Source organism: Octopus sinensis, linkage group LG20 (genome assembly GCF_006345805.1).
Source record: "Octopus sinensis linkage group LG20, ASM634580v1, whole genome shotgun sequence".
Classification (NCBI taxonomy): domain Eukaryota; kingdom Metazoa; phylum Mollusca; class Cephalopoda; order Octopoda; family Octopodidae; genus Octopus; species Octopus sinensis.
The window spans coordinates 8,548,208-8,567,008 of NC_043016.1; the positions used below are offsets into that span (position 1 = coordinate 8,548,208).

The following is an 18,801-nucleotide window of genomic DNA, read 5'->3' on the forward strand; positions in this document are numbered from 1 at the left end:
TGGGCAGAAACTTAGCATGCCGGGCGAAATGCTTAGCGGTATTTCGTCTGCCGTTTACGTTCTGAGTTCAAAGTCCGCTGAGGTCAACTTTGTCTTTCATCCTTTCGGGGTCGATTAAATAAGTACTAGTTATGCACTGGGGTTGATATAATCAACTTAAACCATTTGTCTGTCCTTGTTTGTCCCCTGTCTGTGTAGCCCCTTGTGGGGGGGGGGGGCAGTATAAAATAGCTGGGAAGCTGAAGGGCTGCCCCAGGCTACAATTGTCTGTTTTGGCATGGTTTCTACAGCATGATGCCCTTGCTAACACCAATTGCCTTTACAGAGTGTACTCAGTGCTTTTTATGAGTCAACATAGGTGTTTTTGTTTTTTTTATGTGGCACAAGCATGGATGCTTTTTACATGGTGGCTCTTTGGAGCTAAATTGAGTTCTGAGGGTTTCAAAATTCGTTTTCAATTCGGTTTTTGGGAGCTATTTTACTGTTGGGTAGAACTACTACAGTTAAGTACCTGGGATCATTGAACAATGTGAACTAGTTACAGAATATGTGGTCAGAATTTTGGGAGTCAGTCAACCACTCAACTTTGTAAATACCAAAACACAATTCAAAAATGTTAATAAAAGGATTGCATGGTTTATATAAGTACACTTCTGCATTTAGTAGCAATTTCATAAATTGATATCTGTCACTGACAATGATTTGGTTCAGATCATAGCTGGCAAGTGAAATAATAAAGGCATAATAACAAGTGTATTAGTAAAGGTGTATCAACACAGGTGTAATTAACACAAGTGCATTAACACAGGTGTATCAGCATCAGAGTAATAACAAGGTGTATTAAAACAGGTGCATTGACACAGGTGTATTTACACAGGTGCATTAATACAGGTGCATTAACACAGGTGCATTAACACAGATGTCATAACAAAAGGAGTAGTAACTCAGGTATGGTAGCACAGGTGCAATAACTAATATAAAATCACATAAAAATCTACCATCCACCAGAAAATTTTCTAGAATTTGTAGGATAATACAAAAATTTAAATTCTTAAACAATGGTTTCTAACTTAGGCACAAAACCTGTGATTTTCACGGAATGGAGTTACTAAAAAATCATCACTTCCAGTATTTAACTAGTACTTTATGGCAATGGCCCCAAAAGGATAAAAGGCAATATCCGCTCTGGTGAGATTTGAATTGAGAACATAAAAAGCTGGAATAAATACCATATTGTATCTTTTCTGACACTTTAACATTTCTGCCAGAGTGCCACCTTTGAATTATTAAATAATGAAATAGTTTTGTGTAAACTTTATAGCTCTGTGTTGCTGCCACATAAAGAGCACTCAGGACACTCTGTAAAGTGGTTGGCTTTAGGAAGGGCATCCTGCCATAGGAACCATACCAAAACAGACAAAATGGAGCCTGGGCAGTTCTTTAGCTGGCCAGTTCCCATCAAACTGCCCAACCCATACCTCCTTCTTCTTATTATTCTCTCTCTCTCTGTCTCTCTATCTCAATATTTCTTCCTTCTTACTGAGTAACCATGTACCGCCTCTATAGCAAAACACCTGTTTCTGCCTCTCTGTCTCTCTGTTACACTCTAACCTTTCATCATCTGATCCTGGATCACCTCCTCAAATGCCCTCACCCCTCTCATAATTCCTTGTCTTGTGAGTTTCTTGGCTACACTGCCAGTGCTGATGCCATGTTAAAAGCATCCGGTCCACTCTGTTAAGTGATTGGCATTTGGAAGGGCATCCAGCCATAGGAACGATGCCAAAACAGAAAATTGGAACCTGGTGCAGTTCCTGGCCCTGCCAACTCCTGTCAAATCCTCCAACCTATGCCAGCATGGAAAATGGACATTAAATGATGTTGATGATGATGATGATATATCTGTGAGAAATTATGATAAACAAAAATTTATATAATTTGTTTCCTCTATATATGTTTCACCGTTATGGTTGTTTGGAAACACAGTGCTGGATGTTCCAAGTACAATCGGATGCTTAACCACAACGGATAAGCAAGGGAACACTTTATTGCATCATGTTACAGAGATCAAACGTCTAAAGCAGACAAGATAGCAAAACATTTTATAAATGAGCCGAGAAGGAAATAAATAGAAAGCTAATGTCACAGAAAAAATAGAGGAAAAGGGAGAGGAAGGGGTGAAAGGAGAAAATATACATACATCATACACAAATATACACACAATCATCATCATCATCATAACCACCACCACCACTACCACCACCACCACCATCACAATCATCATCATCATCATCATCATCATCACCACCACCACCACCACCACCACCACCACCACCACCATCACCATCATATATGCTGTTTACTTGACTTTCAGAATCGAGCAACTTTGCAATTTTAAGAAATTAATCATGTAAATAAATTTTACATTCTGCAATCATGTATTGTTTGTTTGAGTGTATATATTTGTCATATATAATGTAAACTGGATTACAAATTCATATGCAAAGGTTTCAGTGTATAATCAATCATCAATTTATGGCCTTCATCATAATTAACATAGACATTTGACTATCCGACAATTGATGGGTTTGGGCTTGTTATTTCTTTACCTAATACAAGATAAATATATTTTTAAAAATTTTTAAAAGTACACACACTTCCAACATAAAAATATGGTTTTATGTTTCAAACAAGAAAAATAACACACACACACACAAGTAAATATATGTATACATTTAATATTAACTGCTGGAAAAAGAGTACTCAATACAAAACTTTATTTTAATTGAATCACCCTCTTGCTACTCTGAGTTTCATTTGTAGGTACATAAGATCTTCAGGCAAGTTGTGTATCACAACTTGCCTGAAGATCCTATGCACCAACAGAGACTGACTCAGCCAATATTACACACACAGTCACGTGTGTGTGTGTGTGGGTGGGTAATCAATAGGTAAGAGAATGTGAAAGAACAAATAAATAGTTCAATAGCAACATACAATAAGAGTCAAGACTATTGAAAAGGTTGCAAGACGCAACGAAAATTTTAGGAAAGTAAAAATAAGAAATAAGTGGAAATTTTTTCCAGTGAGTGTGTTAAATTATAAGGCACAAAAACAAAATGACTTTCCCCAGGACACAACAGAATATGCTTCAACACACAAGAATCTTGCAAACCAATTCCAAAAACGAAATACATACAATAAATGCTCTGACTAAACCGAGGACCTAAACTCCGATGTTAAGTGCAGGGATATAAGGTCCCAAGAAATAAGGGTTGGCTATAGACAGTATACAGGTTGAGCTGATGAGAATAAAATATGAATAGGCAGTTGTAAGGCATTAAGTCATTTATAACATATTTATGCAGAAGAGAGGACACCCCCCCCCCACATACATACACATATATGAAGAGAATCTGCATGGCAAAGATTCATATTGATTCAGTGTAGACATGTACAAAACCAGGAAAAATCATAGCTCCAGGTTGATTCCAACTTGATAAGTAAACGAAGTGTCCATGGGAGCACTGGTAAAAACCTCACAATGACAAGAGAAGTGTAAGCAGTTCTTTACCAAGACTAGACAGGTATACAGGTACATAAATTCTGAATTCTGGCATGGGTTGGATGGTTTGACCAGAGCCGGCAAGTTGGGGCGCTGCACCAGACTCCAGTCTGATTTGGTATGGTTTCTATGTCTGGATGCCCTTCCTAATGCCAACCACTTTACAGAGTGTACTGGGGGAGCTTTTTATACGTGGGTGCTTTACAAGTGCTTTTGTGGTGCTCCGTGGGTGCTTTTATGTGGCATCACACAGGTGTTCCTACATGGCACTGCATGGCCACTTTTATGTGTTGCCACAAGGGTAATTTTGCATGGTACTGCACAGGCACTTTTTTACATGGTGTCACCACAAGTGCTTTACACCACCAGAAAGATTGGTCTTAAGCCCTTTGCTGCAGGGTACGGGTCTCCTTGAGTAAGGCCAGGCACCAGGTACCTCGGTCCTTTGTCCTCTTCATATTTTCTTATACACACACAGATATCCTTTATTATACCATTCTATCTGTGTAAACACTACTTGGTGTTTCCAACTTATCTATGTATTATTCACAAGGCATGTTTGCTAAATACAAGATTAAGCATTCAAATGCATCAAATGACATTACTTTGTGTCTAGAAATGAACCTTTCCAAAATGAATGGTGCCCATTAACTTTTGAGGGAGGCGGGGGTGAGTGTAAATATAAAAGTAGAGAGAATGTCCTTACCGTTCTTGCAATTCTTTTAAGGATTCTTCTGCTATTTGAAGAGATTCCCAGTCCCGCATCATTTTTTTCACGTGAGCCTGAGAATATTTGTGTTGAAGATACGCAAACCAGCATCCACCAATGGCAATGATGAGAGAAGCAATCAAGGTCAAGTCTTTAATATAACTGTGACCTTCTGAAAGCAGAAAAAATATATACACAATAAGAAGGTAGTGATAGATGAGTGGTCAAGGAACTTGGCTAATAACTAAATCTAAGACTGTTAAGATAATCCTGGATTGGTGCTGATCATAAAGTCAAACCCAAGAAGGCAGAACATAAGAAAGCCAAATTCCAAATGACCTAAAAATCAAAAGACTGAATGCTCAAAGCACCAAAGTTTGAAATAGTTTAGGGGAAAATAATTTCAAAAAATAATTTTAAATACCATTTTACAATGAAATTTATTTGAAAAACTTATATTACTCTTTTACTTGTTTCAGTCATTTGACTGTGGCCATGCTGGAGGACTGCCTTTAGTCAAGCAAATCGACTCCAGGACTTATTCCTTGTAAGCCTAGTACTTAATCTATCGGTCTCTTTTGCTGAACAACCAAGTTACGGGGACATAAACACACCAGCATCAGTTGTCAAGCAGTGTTGGGGGGGACAAACACAAACACAAACATATACACACAGACATACACATATATATATATATATATATATATATATATATATACATATATACGACGGGCTTCTTTCAGTTTCCATCTACCAAATCCACTCACAAGGCTTTGGTCGGCCCGAGGCTATAGCAGAAGACACTTGCCCAAGGTGCCACGCAGTGGGACTGAACCCGGAACCATGTAGTTGGTAAGCAAGCTACTTACCACACAGCCACACCTATCTACAGTTTAACACAACAAATTATCTACAGTTTAACGCCCACTTTTCTATGTTGACTTAGTTGGACAGAAATCTTGTTGAGTCAGATGTTCTATGGATGGAGGTCCTACTTGTCACCAACCTTCACCTGTTTCCATGTAAGGCAATACTTTCCCATAACCAGACATATTCCCACAGAAGATTGGAAACTAAGGACATCTCTTGCATGACAGTTACACTCATTTGCAACTATCACATGATGTCCAGGCAAGGGAGTAATACCTATTTCTTTACTACCCACAAGGGGCTAAACACAGAGGGGACAAACAAGGACAGACAAACGGATTAAATCGATTATATTGACCCCGGTGCGTAACCGGTACTTATTTAATCGACCCTGAAAGGATGAAAGGCAAAGTCGACCTCGGCAGAATTTGAACTCAGAACGTAAAGACAGACGAAATACTGCTAAGCATTTCCTCCGGCGTGCTAATGTTTCTGTCAGCTTGTCGCCTTAAGGGAGTAATACCATACACATACACACACACATGCACACACATACACACACACACACACATAATGGGCTTCTACACAGTTTCTGTCTACCAAACCCACTTACAATGCTTTGGTCAACCCAGGACTAAAGTAGAACACATTTGCCCAAGGTGCCACACAATGAAAGGTTCAGTTTGTACATTAGGCCTATGTAGCAAAAAGAGTGAATGTAAAGGGAGATAAGCAAGTGTAAGCTTATGATTCTTCCATTAAAATTCAGCCATTTTAATTATTTTCCTTTGTTTGCGTTTCTTTTGAAAGTATATAAAAAAAATATTGAACAATGAGAGACTTTAAAGAACAAAAGAATTTAATAAATAAACTGTTTCGGTTGTTATGTCTTCGATATCATATCCCTGCAATACACTATTACTCATTTGTTAATTAGTTACGTAAGTTAATACGCTCATTATATTTTGATTACATTCATTATTGTAGCATCTATATATATAAAACTCAGTAAGTGTGTGTCTGTGTAAACCTACAAAACGTCTGAAGTTCACAACTGATTTTCTTCAAACTAGGAACATACATTACTTCCAGAGATGATTTTAGTCTCTTAGAATCTTTCACATAATGAGTAATGGAGCCTCTGGGGCCAGAAACCCCCCCCTTTCCTGGGTACGTATGACTGCTGTGGAGAAGGGAAGTAACTCTTTGCAAAGTAACTTTTCTTAAAATTTGCTGAGATATTGATATCATTTACCTTTTTTTATTGGCGTTTTATTATTAATGTACAATTGCCATCTTAGTTTATTACATCATATTTCTTGACATAATAATTGGTCGAAAAACAGCAATAGCACAGAAATTGAAAAGAAGGAGAAGAAATCAATCGTCACATGAGATTTCAATTAGACAATCACAAAATGTTGCATGTACAGCTACTGCAAGAGTGCAATGGAAAGTGATGAGCAGCATGGTATTTGCCTGGCCAGGAATGCTGCATTAACAGATTCAACCAATCCCCGCCCCCCCCCCCACTTACCATGCCATTTCTTTCATGTAGATTTTTCCCATGTGGTACTGCTGAGCACACCCACAGGCTTAATTTATCACACAGATGTAATTCCTATGTCTGCTGATTGCTCAGCATGGCAGCGGCAGTACCAACAGCCACAAAGGTGTGTATATTCACTGAGAGCTTTTTGCTGCATTCAAAAATGACATACCCACGACCCACTTTTCCATAACAAGGTTAGGGCCTGGAACCTTCCAAAGAGATGCACAATATGTCAGTCGAATTAGCCCTTCATTTACTCCTCAAATGTTTTGCCTTTAATGTTGTACTTCCCTGTATCACATGTTTCACCTTAACTGTATCATATATACAAACCATGCCATTTAAATCCCAAGCAACGCCGGGTATGTCTGCCAGTAGTACAATATAATACTAAATGTTATATTTCTCAAATAAACTCCAATTTAAACTCTAAATAGATATTTTTAAGACTGTTTCTCTTCTAATTTTCCCCTAAAATAGTAACTCTAACAGCTAGTAAATGTGTTACATGTTCCTCCATTTCAAAAATGCAAATAAATATATTTTTTAAGACCTATATTTCTTCTATTCACCTAAAATAGCTATTCTAACATAATAAAAGAAACAAAATACTCTATATGTCTCTCAAACTCCCTTTAAAAAAATCTTTTTTTTTAAATGTTTTTAAAACTATTTTTCATATTTTCTTCCAGTTTATTTCAAAATTTAGTCTTGTGAATATCTGGTCTTTCAATCTCAGTATAGTGATTGTTATGTCACTTCAAATTCAGATTCCTCACATTTGATCACATGATTCCAACCCAGTCTGATTGCCCCCACTGACATAGAATTATGCTTCACTCACTTCTGTCTGTCTGATAGAATAATATAAAGTAACTTCAACTTGGTCAAGAAAACTTTAAAAAAAAAAAAAAATCAGTTATAGGCGCAGGAGTGGCTGTGTGGTAAGTAGCTTGCTAACCAACCACATGGTTCCGGGTTCAGTCCCACTGCGTGGCATCTTGGGCAAGTGTCTTCTGCTTATAGCCCCGGGTCGACCAATGCCTTGTGAGTGGATTTGGTAGACGGAAACTGAAAGAAGCCTGTCGTATATATGTATATATGTGTGTGTTTGTGTGTGTGTGTTTGTCCCCCTAGCATTGCTTGACAACCGATGCTGGTGTGTTTACGACGCCGTATCTTAGCGGTTCGGCAAAAGAGACCAATAGAATAAGTACTGGGCTTACAAAGAATAAGTCCCGGGGTCGATTTGCTCGACTAAAGGCGGTGCTCCAGCATGGCCGCAGTCAAATGACTGAAACAAGTAAAAGAGTAAAAGAGTAAGAGAGTTAAATCTCCTTCAAATTACAACCAATCATCTTTTAAAATGTCACAAACACAGTCAACAATGTTGTTCTATGTATCCAAAAACATGGAATGATCATAACTGGAAAGCATTTGACCATTGGTGTGCTCAACGAGAACAACAAAAGTTGTGGAGTAATTAACTCAATTGATTATAAAATAAATAAATATCCAGGCTCATATCAATAGGTATTTTAGATTCATTAAGAAATTAGGTCTGTGAGGGTCTCTCAAAAAAGGCTAAATACTTAGTCACAGTCTGTTTACTTATTTATTCATAACACTTGTACTGACACTTTTGTGAGTATGTATTGATTATTAAACTGCAGAAAGAACCAGGGAAACAAAACTGAGTCGAGTCAATTGTTTAGCAAACAAGAGAAGTTAAGTTTAAATCAAAGGCAAGTGAATGATTTATTACATGAATTAACTTTGTGAAACTCAGAAAGAGGTTGGTAAATAAGGAGAATATTTGATGTAAAGTGTTGCACAGTAGATGTGAGATATACGTGCAGTAGTATAATGTAAGAGAAGTAGACAGATGCATGATAAAAGGCGGCGAGCTGGCAGAAACGTTAGCACGCCAGGCGAAATTCGTAGCCGTATTTTGTCTGTCATTACGTTCCGAGTTCAAATTCCATCGAGGTCGACTTTGCCTTTCATCCTTTCAGGGTCGATAAATAAGTACCAGTTACACACTGGGGTCGATATAATCGACTTAATCCGTTTGTCTGTCCTTGTTTGTCCCCTCTATGTTTAGCCCCTTGTGGGTAGTAAAGAAATAGATGCATGATAAAACTGCAGTGCAGTAGGTGTGTAATGTAAATTCAGTACTGCAGCTGTGTGATATGAGTATAGTGCTTAAGTGTGTGATAATACTGTAGTATTCAAACCGGTCATATCAGGCCCAAATATTCAGTTTTATGTTCAAACTAGCCAGATCTGGCCTCTCACACCTTCCGGACAATGTCATTATAAAAACAAACAATCAGGTCATCAAAATCTCAGAGCCTGAGGAGAATGCATAAGTAATTCAAAATAATGTGAATAAATAAGTATTACATTTGACAGAATAATCTGAACACTAAAGAGATAAAGGTGGGATACAGTATCTGTAGATGTGTCATAAAAGTAGTATCAGTGACTGGATCATTAGACATCATCATCATCATACTCATCATTTAACATCCATTTTCCATGCTAGCATGGGTTGCACGGTTCAACCGGGGTCTGGTAAGCCATGGCGGCTGCACCAGGCCTCAGTCTGATTTGGTAGTGTTTCTACAGCTAGATGCCCTTCCTAATGCCAACCACTCCGTGAGGGTAGTGGGTGTTTTTTATGTGCCACCAGCACAGGAGAGGCTGGCAAACGGCCATGATCGGTTGGTGCTTTTACGTGTCACTGACACGGACACCAGTCAGGCAATGCTGGTATCTGCCACATTCGGATGGTGCTTTTTACATGTCACTGGTACGGGTGTCTTAACTACAATTTTCATTTGAATTTTTACTTTGATGTTGATGTCCTCAAGGACAGCAGGTCACTCTATGATCCAAGGTTAGCACAGCAGGCTGTCCTGTGAGCCATGGACTCACTTCATTTGTCGGGTCTTCAAAGTCACAGCATATCTCCAGAGGTCTCGGTCTTTCATCATAGCCTCTGTGAGACTCAAAGTACGTTTTTAATAAATGACTTTCATAAATGATTATTATTAAGAACACCACCTTTAAGTTCAAACTTCCTAAAATATTATCCTTTCATCAAAATTTCAATTTATGTTGCCAAGCACCGTCTTAATGTTATTTCTCTAAATTCTTCCTTGTGTTAAAAAATATAATCGAAGCAAAAGCAGTGTATTTCTGCAGAAGTATGGTAACAAAAGAGGAAAGTCATTATCTGAAACTGAAATTTGTTGGCTGATATAATCAAGATGAGACAGTCACATATTTATGTTTTATTTGATTTGACTTTTACAGTGAAGCAATACAAAGATTGTAGTTGGTTAGCGTCAATGCTTGAAGATCTCTTCTATGATACCATTTCTTTCTCTCACTAATCCAATAATCCATTTCCACAAGAAAAGATCTGACAAAATTCTTTATTAATATCAATAAAGTCACATATATGAAGACTAGGTTTTTTAATATCTGCTGAATAATTTTTTTAACCCAACCCATAGCATTTATTGAACTGTAGTTAGATCCAACATCATTAATTGAGGTAGTACTGTAATTGAAAACTGTGTCTCTGGATTCATTTGTACTATATTCCGAACAATAATGACTGTTAATTCCCTTCCAGGATTTTCATTTAAATGCAGTTAGTTCCAACATTTGTATTACATATCGCCAAAGAATGTGCCTTTGGTTTCATTTATGTCATATTCCTGGCAATAACATTAAGGCCTCTCCAAGATATTTAACTACCACCAATTCTATTAGAGTTGTGGATAGGCAGAATTATTTGAATGTCAGGAAAAAAATGCATTGTAGAATTTATTCTGGCTCTTTATGTTCTGAGTTCAAATCTGACTAAATCCAAATATGCCTCTCCTCTATTCAGGTACAGGGAAGGATATAATCAACTAATCCCCTCCGATCAAAATTACTGTTTTGTGATTAAATTAGAAAGCATTATTATTATGATTATTATCATCATTATTAATTATTAAGGTGATGAGCTGGCAAAGTCGTTAGCAAGCTGGATGAAATGCTTAGCGGTATTCCGCCTGCTACTACATTCTTATTTCTTTACTGCCCACAAGGGGCTAAACATAGAGGGGGACAAACAAGGACAGAGAAAGGGATTAAGTCGATTACATCAACCCCAGTGGATAACTGGTACTTAATTTATCGACCCCGAAAGGATGAAGGACAAAGTTGGCCTCGGCGGAATTTGAACTCAGAACGTAACGGCAGACGAAATACGGCTACGCATTTCACCCGGCGGGCTAACGTTTCTGCCAGCTCACCGCCTTTCTACATTCCTCGTTGCTAAATTCCACCAAGGTCAACCTAGCCTTTTGTCCTTTTGGGGTCAATAAATTAAGCACCAGTGAAACACTGGGATTAATGTAATCAACTAGTCCCTTCCCCGATAACTTTAACCCTTGTGCCTATATTAGAAAGATCATCATCACCATCATCGTCATCATCATTATTAGCAGCAGTAGCAATAGTCACACCACTGAAGATCATCATTGGATACCTGACAATAAATATCTGTAAACTACCATCTATGGTCTTCATTCAACTGTGGTCAGGTATAACATTATCATCATGTATTATGATAATTAGCATTGTGAAATCACTGAGGACTGTGTTTTTGGATTCACTTATGATATGTATTTGGTAAACAAAATCCTATTAATTTCACCATTAAGTCCTTCTTTTTTCATTACTGAAAAGTTTTTAAGAAGAAAACAATATCCCTTCTGGCAAAATAATATAAAATAAAGAAAAGACATTGTATTGAACAAGGTCAAATCTCAAACAAATGAGAGTATTTGGAAACCACTGCCATCATCATCTAACGTCCATGTTCCATGTTGGAATGGTTTGGCTGCTTTCACAAGATATAATGGGTCCAAGGAATATCGGCAGTAAAAAATGTAGATGGCACCTTCCCACATATACTTAACACATGATCATGCACACACACACACACCACACACACACATAACATAGTATACATATACATGTGTGTGTGTGTACATACTTGTATTTGTGTATATTTTGCCCTTCTCTCAAAATAAAATCGCAAGTCACAAGCAGTGATATTGACACTTTTCCTGTCAACGGAACATCTGTTGGCTTCGTGACTCCAAAGACTTGTGAAATAAGAAATTTCTCACTTGAAAAATCAGTGACAATAACAGCATCCAGTTGTAAAACAAGGCCTTGGCAATATATTTGTCTAAATAATTCAAACATTGAAAAATGGAAATAAAAACAAATAAATGAATATATATATATATATATATATATATATATATATATATATATATATATTATATATATATATATATATATAATAAGAAAGGATATACATATATATATAATAAGAAAGGATATATATATATAATAATAATAATATTAGGGAGTATAACTCCAAACTTCCGGAAAAAATTCAATTTAGTATTAAATCAAATTCACAGTATAAATATATAAAATATGAATTAGAGATAAAACCACTATTATGCAATTCAAACAGTGATAGACATAAACCAATACATAAATAACAAATAATATAATTATTAATTAATATAATTTATAAAATATATATATATTTTACATATATATTTTTTTCAAAAAGTATAAAATGAATGATAAAGATAATTGAAATATTATGCATTACTTCTCCTTAAATCACTAATTATTTCCCTTTTCTACATAATTCCATAATTTTTGGTCAAATAGCTAAGCTCTGAACAGAATGAGTTTATGATCCAGGTTCACAGTTAAACATATACTCTCACACACACACACCTATTTACATCTTTCCAAAACTCATGACCATCAATCACAAACAATACCAACATCCCTTCTCTTGCTCAGACACCTTAAGAGCCGGTTCTCTTACTTCGGTATTCTTACTGTTTTCCTTTAGTCCTCACTCATCAAATTTCCAAAGACCGGAATTCAGACATAAAACTTTTACAACTTTCCCATCCAATCGTAAGTTACACTTATTACATAACAATCAAAAGAAAGAAGAAGTAAAAAAAGAAGTGAAAAAAAAGGACCAAAATACACCCCCACAATAAAACCAATACTTACTCTTTGGTGGTCCAAACAGCACAACATCCATTGCTTTCAAAGACAGCTTCTGTTTGTGTACATTGTTCTTCACACCAATAGTACTTAGGTATTGATGGCTGGCAGCCATTCTGTAAATAAGATATATCAACATTTAGAAATAGTGAAACACATATTACATACTAAAATAAAAGATAAGGAGGTGGTTTACCAGTTTGTCTTCATTCTGTTTAACATCAATTTTTAATCTGCTTGCATGATTTTTAACATTGCTTGAGGCACCCACCACCACCACCACCACCACCACCACCCTCAGATATTTTCTTTTTATTTCAAAGGAATTCAATACCCAAAGTATACATTGCTTAACTATTCAAACACTAATTTCACTGAGATAGCTGATGCCTCACTATTACAAGGTCTTCTTTTTGTTCTAGCTGAAAACAGAAATCTCTTCACAGAATTCAGTTGGAACTAGGCAAAGCCTGGAACTTTAAATGAGATTTTCTTTTCTTTTACCCAGAATATAAACTTTATTTTCATTCGACGGATATTTATCCTCATCTTGTTTGTTGTTAACACAACATTTCGGCTGATATACCCTCCAAGCCTTCATCAGGTGTCTTACGGAAATTTCGAACCTGGATTCTCATTCCTAATATCGAAAAATACCTTAGGAATGAGAACCCAGGTTCGAAATTTCCCCAAGACATCTGATGAAGGCTGGAGAGTATATCAGCTGAAACGTTGTGTTAACAACAAACAAGATGAGGACAAATATCCATCAAATGTAAATAATGTACATAATTCCTCATCTCTTAAATATAGAACTGTAGAATATAAACTGCTGCTAAATATTACTATGTCAATAATAATAATAATGATGATGATGATGGTGGTGGTAACGGTGGTGGTTTCAAATTTTGGTACAAGACAAGCAATTATAAGGGAGGAATTCAATTACATCAATCCCAGTGATCAAGTGGTGCTTATTTTAATGACCCTGAAAGGATGAAAGTCAAAGTCAACTTTGGTGGAATTTGAACTCAGAACACACAGATGAACAAAATACTGCCAAGCATTTATTTGTCTGCTGTGCCAATAATTCTACTAGCTCACTGCCTTAATAATGATGATGATGATGATGATGACGATAATAATAATAATAATAATAATAATAATAATACTTTCTACTGTAGGCATAAGGCCTGAAATTTTGGGGGAAGGGACTAGTCGATTACATTGACCCCAGTGCTTCACTGGTACTTTATTTATCAACCCCAAGAGGATGAAAGGCAAAGTCGACCTTGGTGGAATTTGAACTCAGAATGTTGTGGCAGACAAAATACTGCTAAGTATTTTGTCTGACATGCTAGTAATTCTGCCCGCTCGCCACCTTAATAATAACAATAATGAAAGCAAATGATGCTGGATCATAGACATAGCACGCCCAGCTGACAACAAGGTATGTGATAAGGAAGAAATAAAAGTCAATAGATATGACAGGTTAGCTTGGGAGGGTAAGCAGTTGTGGTCGATGAAAAAGGTAGCAGTAGTACCAATAGTTGTTGGAGCCCTGGGAACAGTGAATAAAAATCTTGAGAAGTACGTGGAACAAATAGGGACTGCAATAAGTGGGGAGAACAGCATTGCTTGAAACCGCTCGAATACTCCAGATGGTGCTCAAAAAATAAGAGGTGTTACCTTAGTTCACTGGTAGTGAACAGCTGACACCATAGTACATCTCCAGGGTTAGAAACTGTGCAAAGGCAATAAAATAATAATAATAATAATCCTTTCTACTATAGGTAGGAGATAGTGATTACATTGGCCCCAATTATGCTATCAATACCAAAGGATGAAAGGCAAATTCGAACTCAGTGAAATTTAATAATAATAATAATATTAGTTTCAAATTTTGGTGGGGAGAGTGGGTAAGCCAATTACATCAATGCCAGTGCTTAACTGGAACTTATTTTATTGACCCAGAAAGAAGGAAAGGCAAAGACAACCCCGGCAGAATTTGAACTAAAAACATAAAGGCAGACAGAATGCCACTAAGCATTTTGCCCTGCATACTAACAGTTCTGCCAGCTCACAACCCTACTTTAATAATACAAGCCCGAGACAATAAATTAGACAGTTAATTTCAAGATATCCCCCATTGCTTTATGGATTCCTAAACAAAAATGAAATGCAAACTCGCATCAGGATTTGAACCGAAAATACATAGAAAAGAAACTGAATACAGTATGGATGTATTCAAGTTTGATACACTAGTCACTCTGAGTAATAACTACTCCACGAAAGCCCAGTCTGAAGCATCTAAATTCCCCCTATCTGCAATTCAATTACATAATTTGGCACTCTAATACCGAAGTTGTCTTTCTTTTGTGATTCTTTCAGTAAAAGTCTGAAAGACTAAGATGTAATATAGTGATGATCACTAGAGGTGGGTGGGAGGGATGATGGATGATGGTTGCATCAGCTTGAATCAGATGAGAAATTAAAACGGATGGATTTGGGGAAGCTTGTATTTCATCATTTTTATATATTTAAGCATGTAATTTATAAGTATATATAAGCATATATCTTATCATTTTTAGCATTTTGAGAAGTAAGGTTAAAGATGAAGCTATGGTATAATTTTGTTAGTCTTTGGAAAATCTTCAACATCTACAACTACAACAAATCAAAAATGCAAAAAAAAAAAAAAAGAAATACAAAATAAAAAATACAAGAAAGTGCCATAACATTTATATCTACAGCAGAACAATGGATAACCTTCCAAAGACTTAATAAAGAACAAGATCTGGGGAGAGGCTGATAAAGAACAATAAATCTTGATTGATGAATGTACCATATAATGTAATATGGGCAAGTGTGTGCATGCTTGGTCATGCAAGTGTGTGTGTGTGTGTGTGTGTGTGTGTGTGTGTGTGTGTGTGTGTGTGAGCATATTTGTACACACACAAGGAATACACAAAGAAGGCTATGAACTGTACTAATCACTTGGAGAAAAGTTCAATGTCTGTTGCTACTGCCATTGTGTTGTGCCCAGTGCTTGCTGCACTGCACCTGACTGAATATAAAACACTTCCTACTCCACAGCTAAGCAGTTACACCTATGAAAGTAGAAGAGGAGTGGGTGAGAAACAAAAAAACAAAAACAAAAAAAAAACAGAATGAAGTATCACGAGAAAGCTGCTAGTGTTGTCTTAATATCATTATCAGCTGAACTGACATCAAACATGGTGAAAACAAGATGTGTGTGAATGCTTTAGACTTTACAAAAAGCAAGCAAAAAACAAAAAAAAAAAAATCATACACGGTTCTGAAGAGAACCCCCCCCCCCCAATCGACTTGTAACTGTGGTTCTCCATGATACAGTTATTAAATGCAAAACAATAAAATCAATACACAATTGTTGTGAGAGTGTTCGACAAAGAATAATACACCAAATACAGGAGAGAAAGAGAGAAAGTGAGAGAGAGAGAGAGAGAGAGAGAGAGAGAGATGGCGTAGGCGGAATTCACAATTGCTGTTTTTACAATGGCATCAAAAAAAAAAAAAACCTTGTAAATTTTCTTTGTCGTAGAAACAAAGAAGAGAGAATTGTTGTCGGAGATAGTTTACACCTGAAATTACTATGGTAATCCAAAGTTATAAGCAAAAGACTTCTTCACTGCTCACCAAACTTAACTGAGTCTTTTATATGTATGAATATGAACTAAACTCGTCTTCCATTTCAGACAGAAACCTACCCACCCACTCCCGAAGAAGAAATGCAGTATTCTTGGAAACTGGAATGAAAAAGATGACTATTGCAACAAAATGCAAAAAAAGAGAACACGGGGTTCATTTTAAATAAAGACAGTTTCTTCAAAAATTCTCTTTTACCAATATGAATGTTTCATTGTGAGGAATCAGTTTTAAAGACACTTAAATAAATTTGCAGAGGCTTCTCTGTCTGTGTGTATGTATGTGTGTGTGTGTGTGTGTGTGTTTGTGTGTGTCTCATCATCATCATCATCATCGTTTAATGTCTGCTTTCCATGCTAGCATGGGTTGCACGAATGACTGAGGGCTGGCGAACCAGATGGCTGCACCAGGCTTCAATCTTGATCTGGCAGAGTTTCTACAGCTGGATGCTCTTCCTAACACCAACCACTCTGAGAGTGTAGTGGATGCTTTTACGTGTCAGTAAGGCGGTACTGGCAACAACCTCACTCGAATCTTTTACACATGCCACTGGCACAGGTGCCAGTAAGGCGATGCTGGTAATGATCACACTCAAATGGTGTCTTTTACATGCCACCGGCATGGAGGCCAGATAGCCGCTCTGGCAACAATCACGTTCGGATGGTGCTCTTAATACCCTACTAGTACGGTGTGCGTGAATGTTTTAACTGGCAAATGTTATAGCATTGCATAGAATAAATAGTGAATTTTGTTCTGGAGTTCAAATCCCATTGGAGTCAACTTTGCCTTTCATTCTTTAGGTTGGTAAATAGACAACCAGCACAGTAACTGGTACTCTCGTCACATTCTACATGCTGTTCTGGATCAAGGTGGAAGGTTCAAGAAGATGTTTATGTCTGCTCACTACATAAGCTCTTAAATAACATTAGCAAAAGCATGGTACATGTCAATACTAAGTCGTCCCCAAGTTCAAGTGATGGCTAGTTTCTTTGTTATTCTTTATAAGAAAAAAATAAACACAGGCTATTATTCAAAGGCAGGCTGAGTTTCAGAGTGAAAGCATGAACTGTGATTCACAGCCACTTCTGGTCATTTGTCAATGCCACCATGCTACATTCCACCAGAAAAAGACTATTAGTTGATGTTAGCAGGAAGTATAATGAAAGAAGTATGTGAAAGAAGGAAAGTTGTAAATCTAGTCGAGTTAATGGTTCCTCATGAAGATAATATGGAAGCCGCTCTGGCTCGAAAGATTGAACATTATGTAAACCTCTTCGAGGAATGTGAAGACGCAGGCTGGAAAGCAGAACATTTTCCAATCGAAGTTGGATGTAGAGGGTTTGTTGGACACAGTGTGAGATGACTGTTGTTATCGTTAGGCCTAACTCATTGTAAAGTCAATACCACCATGACCGATATCCAAACTACAGTGGAGAAGGCTAACCACTGGATTTGGTTAAAAAGAGACGATGAGCAATGGCTAGAAGAATATTGAGCTTTATTTGATAACCAGCTGATCTAGCAAGCGGGGCCTCATATCAGTGAGTGTGTGCCGGTGTGCATTGACGCTGTCAAGAGATAGGCCCTGAAACGGTGCGAAATATAAATATAATTTCCTTATATTTCTAATAATTACTAACAAATTGAAAACAATATTAGACATCATAAACACTGTACTTATGAGACAGGCAGAGAGAGAGAGACAAAGACAGACAGTATCAATCTACAATTAGAAAAGAGTCACAACAGCCATTCTAACTTGGCTCACAAATGAACCAATCTAATCGGAGGAAACTACTGTCGGTACATGTCAGCTAAAAGCAGTCACACACAGTTCCACAAAATGAAAATAAATGTGTTTGCATTGAGGAACAGATATGTTTCAATGTTTCAAATATTCTTCGAGACATACTAAAGTACAGAAAATAAAGATGAAAACCAATTTAAGCACACTTAAAATCATAACCTTATTATGTTGAAGGCATCTCTCTTTTGATAATAAAGTTAGCAAGGCTGAGTTTGATTAATATTTAAGCAAATACTTCACAAACGATTATACTTTAGCTTAATGGTTTGCTTTTATTTTTGTGTCTTAGTCAGAGTGGAGGAAGGACAACACCTATGGCACTATTAGGGCTGTGTTTGTAGTAAGAAAAGGAGGAATTGCTTAACCAAATACATGGCTTGATGTTTGCAACAGATTGGACTTCACTAAAGACACCCAAAAGCCATTAATTGTGCCATCCAAAAACACACTTTCAGAAAGTTACCATACAGTTTCTATCTACCGAAGTTTAACTG

General features: G+C 36.9%; 1 protein-coding gene across 1 annotated transcript in view; it reads right to left on the reverse strand.

The window, feature by feature from the left end:
* Positions 1-18,801, reverse strand: part of LOC115222669 (stromal interaction molecule homolog) — a 234,029-nt gene that overhangs the window by 38,851 nt on the left and 176,377 nt on the right. Inside the window, exons 5-6 of the mRNA XM_036511497.1 lie at positions 12,820-12,929; positions 4,272-4,446 (exon numbers count right to left, since the gene is read on the reverse strand). Of these exons, the coding sequence (XP_036367390.1) occupies positions 4,272-4,446; positions 12,820-12,929 (285 nt within the window). The remainder of the gene's footprint in view (positions 1-4,271; positions 4,447-12,819; positions 12,930-18,801) is intronic.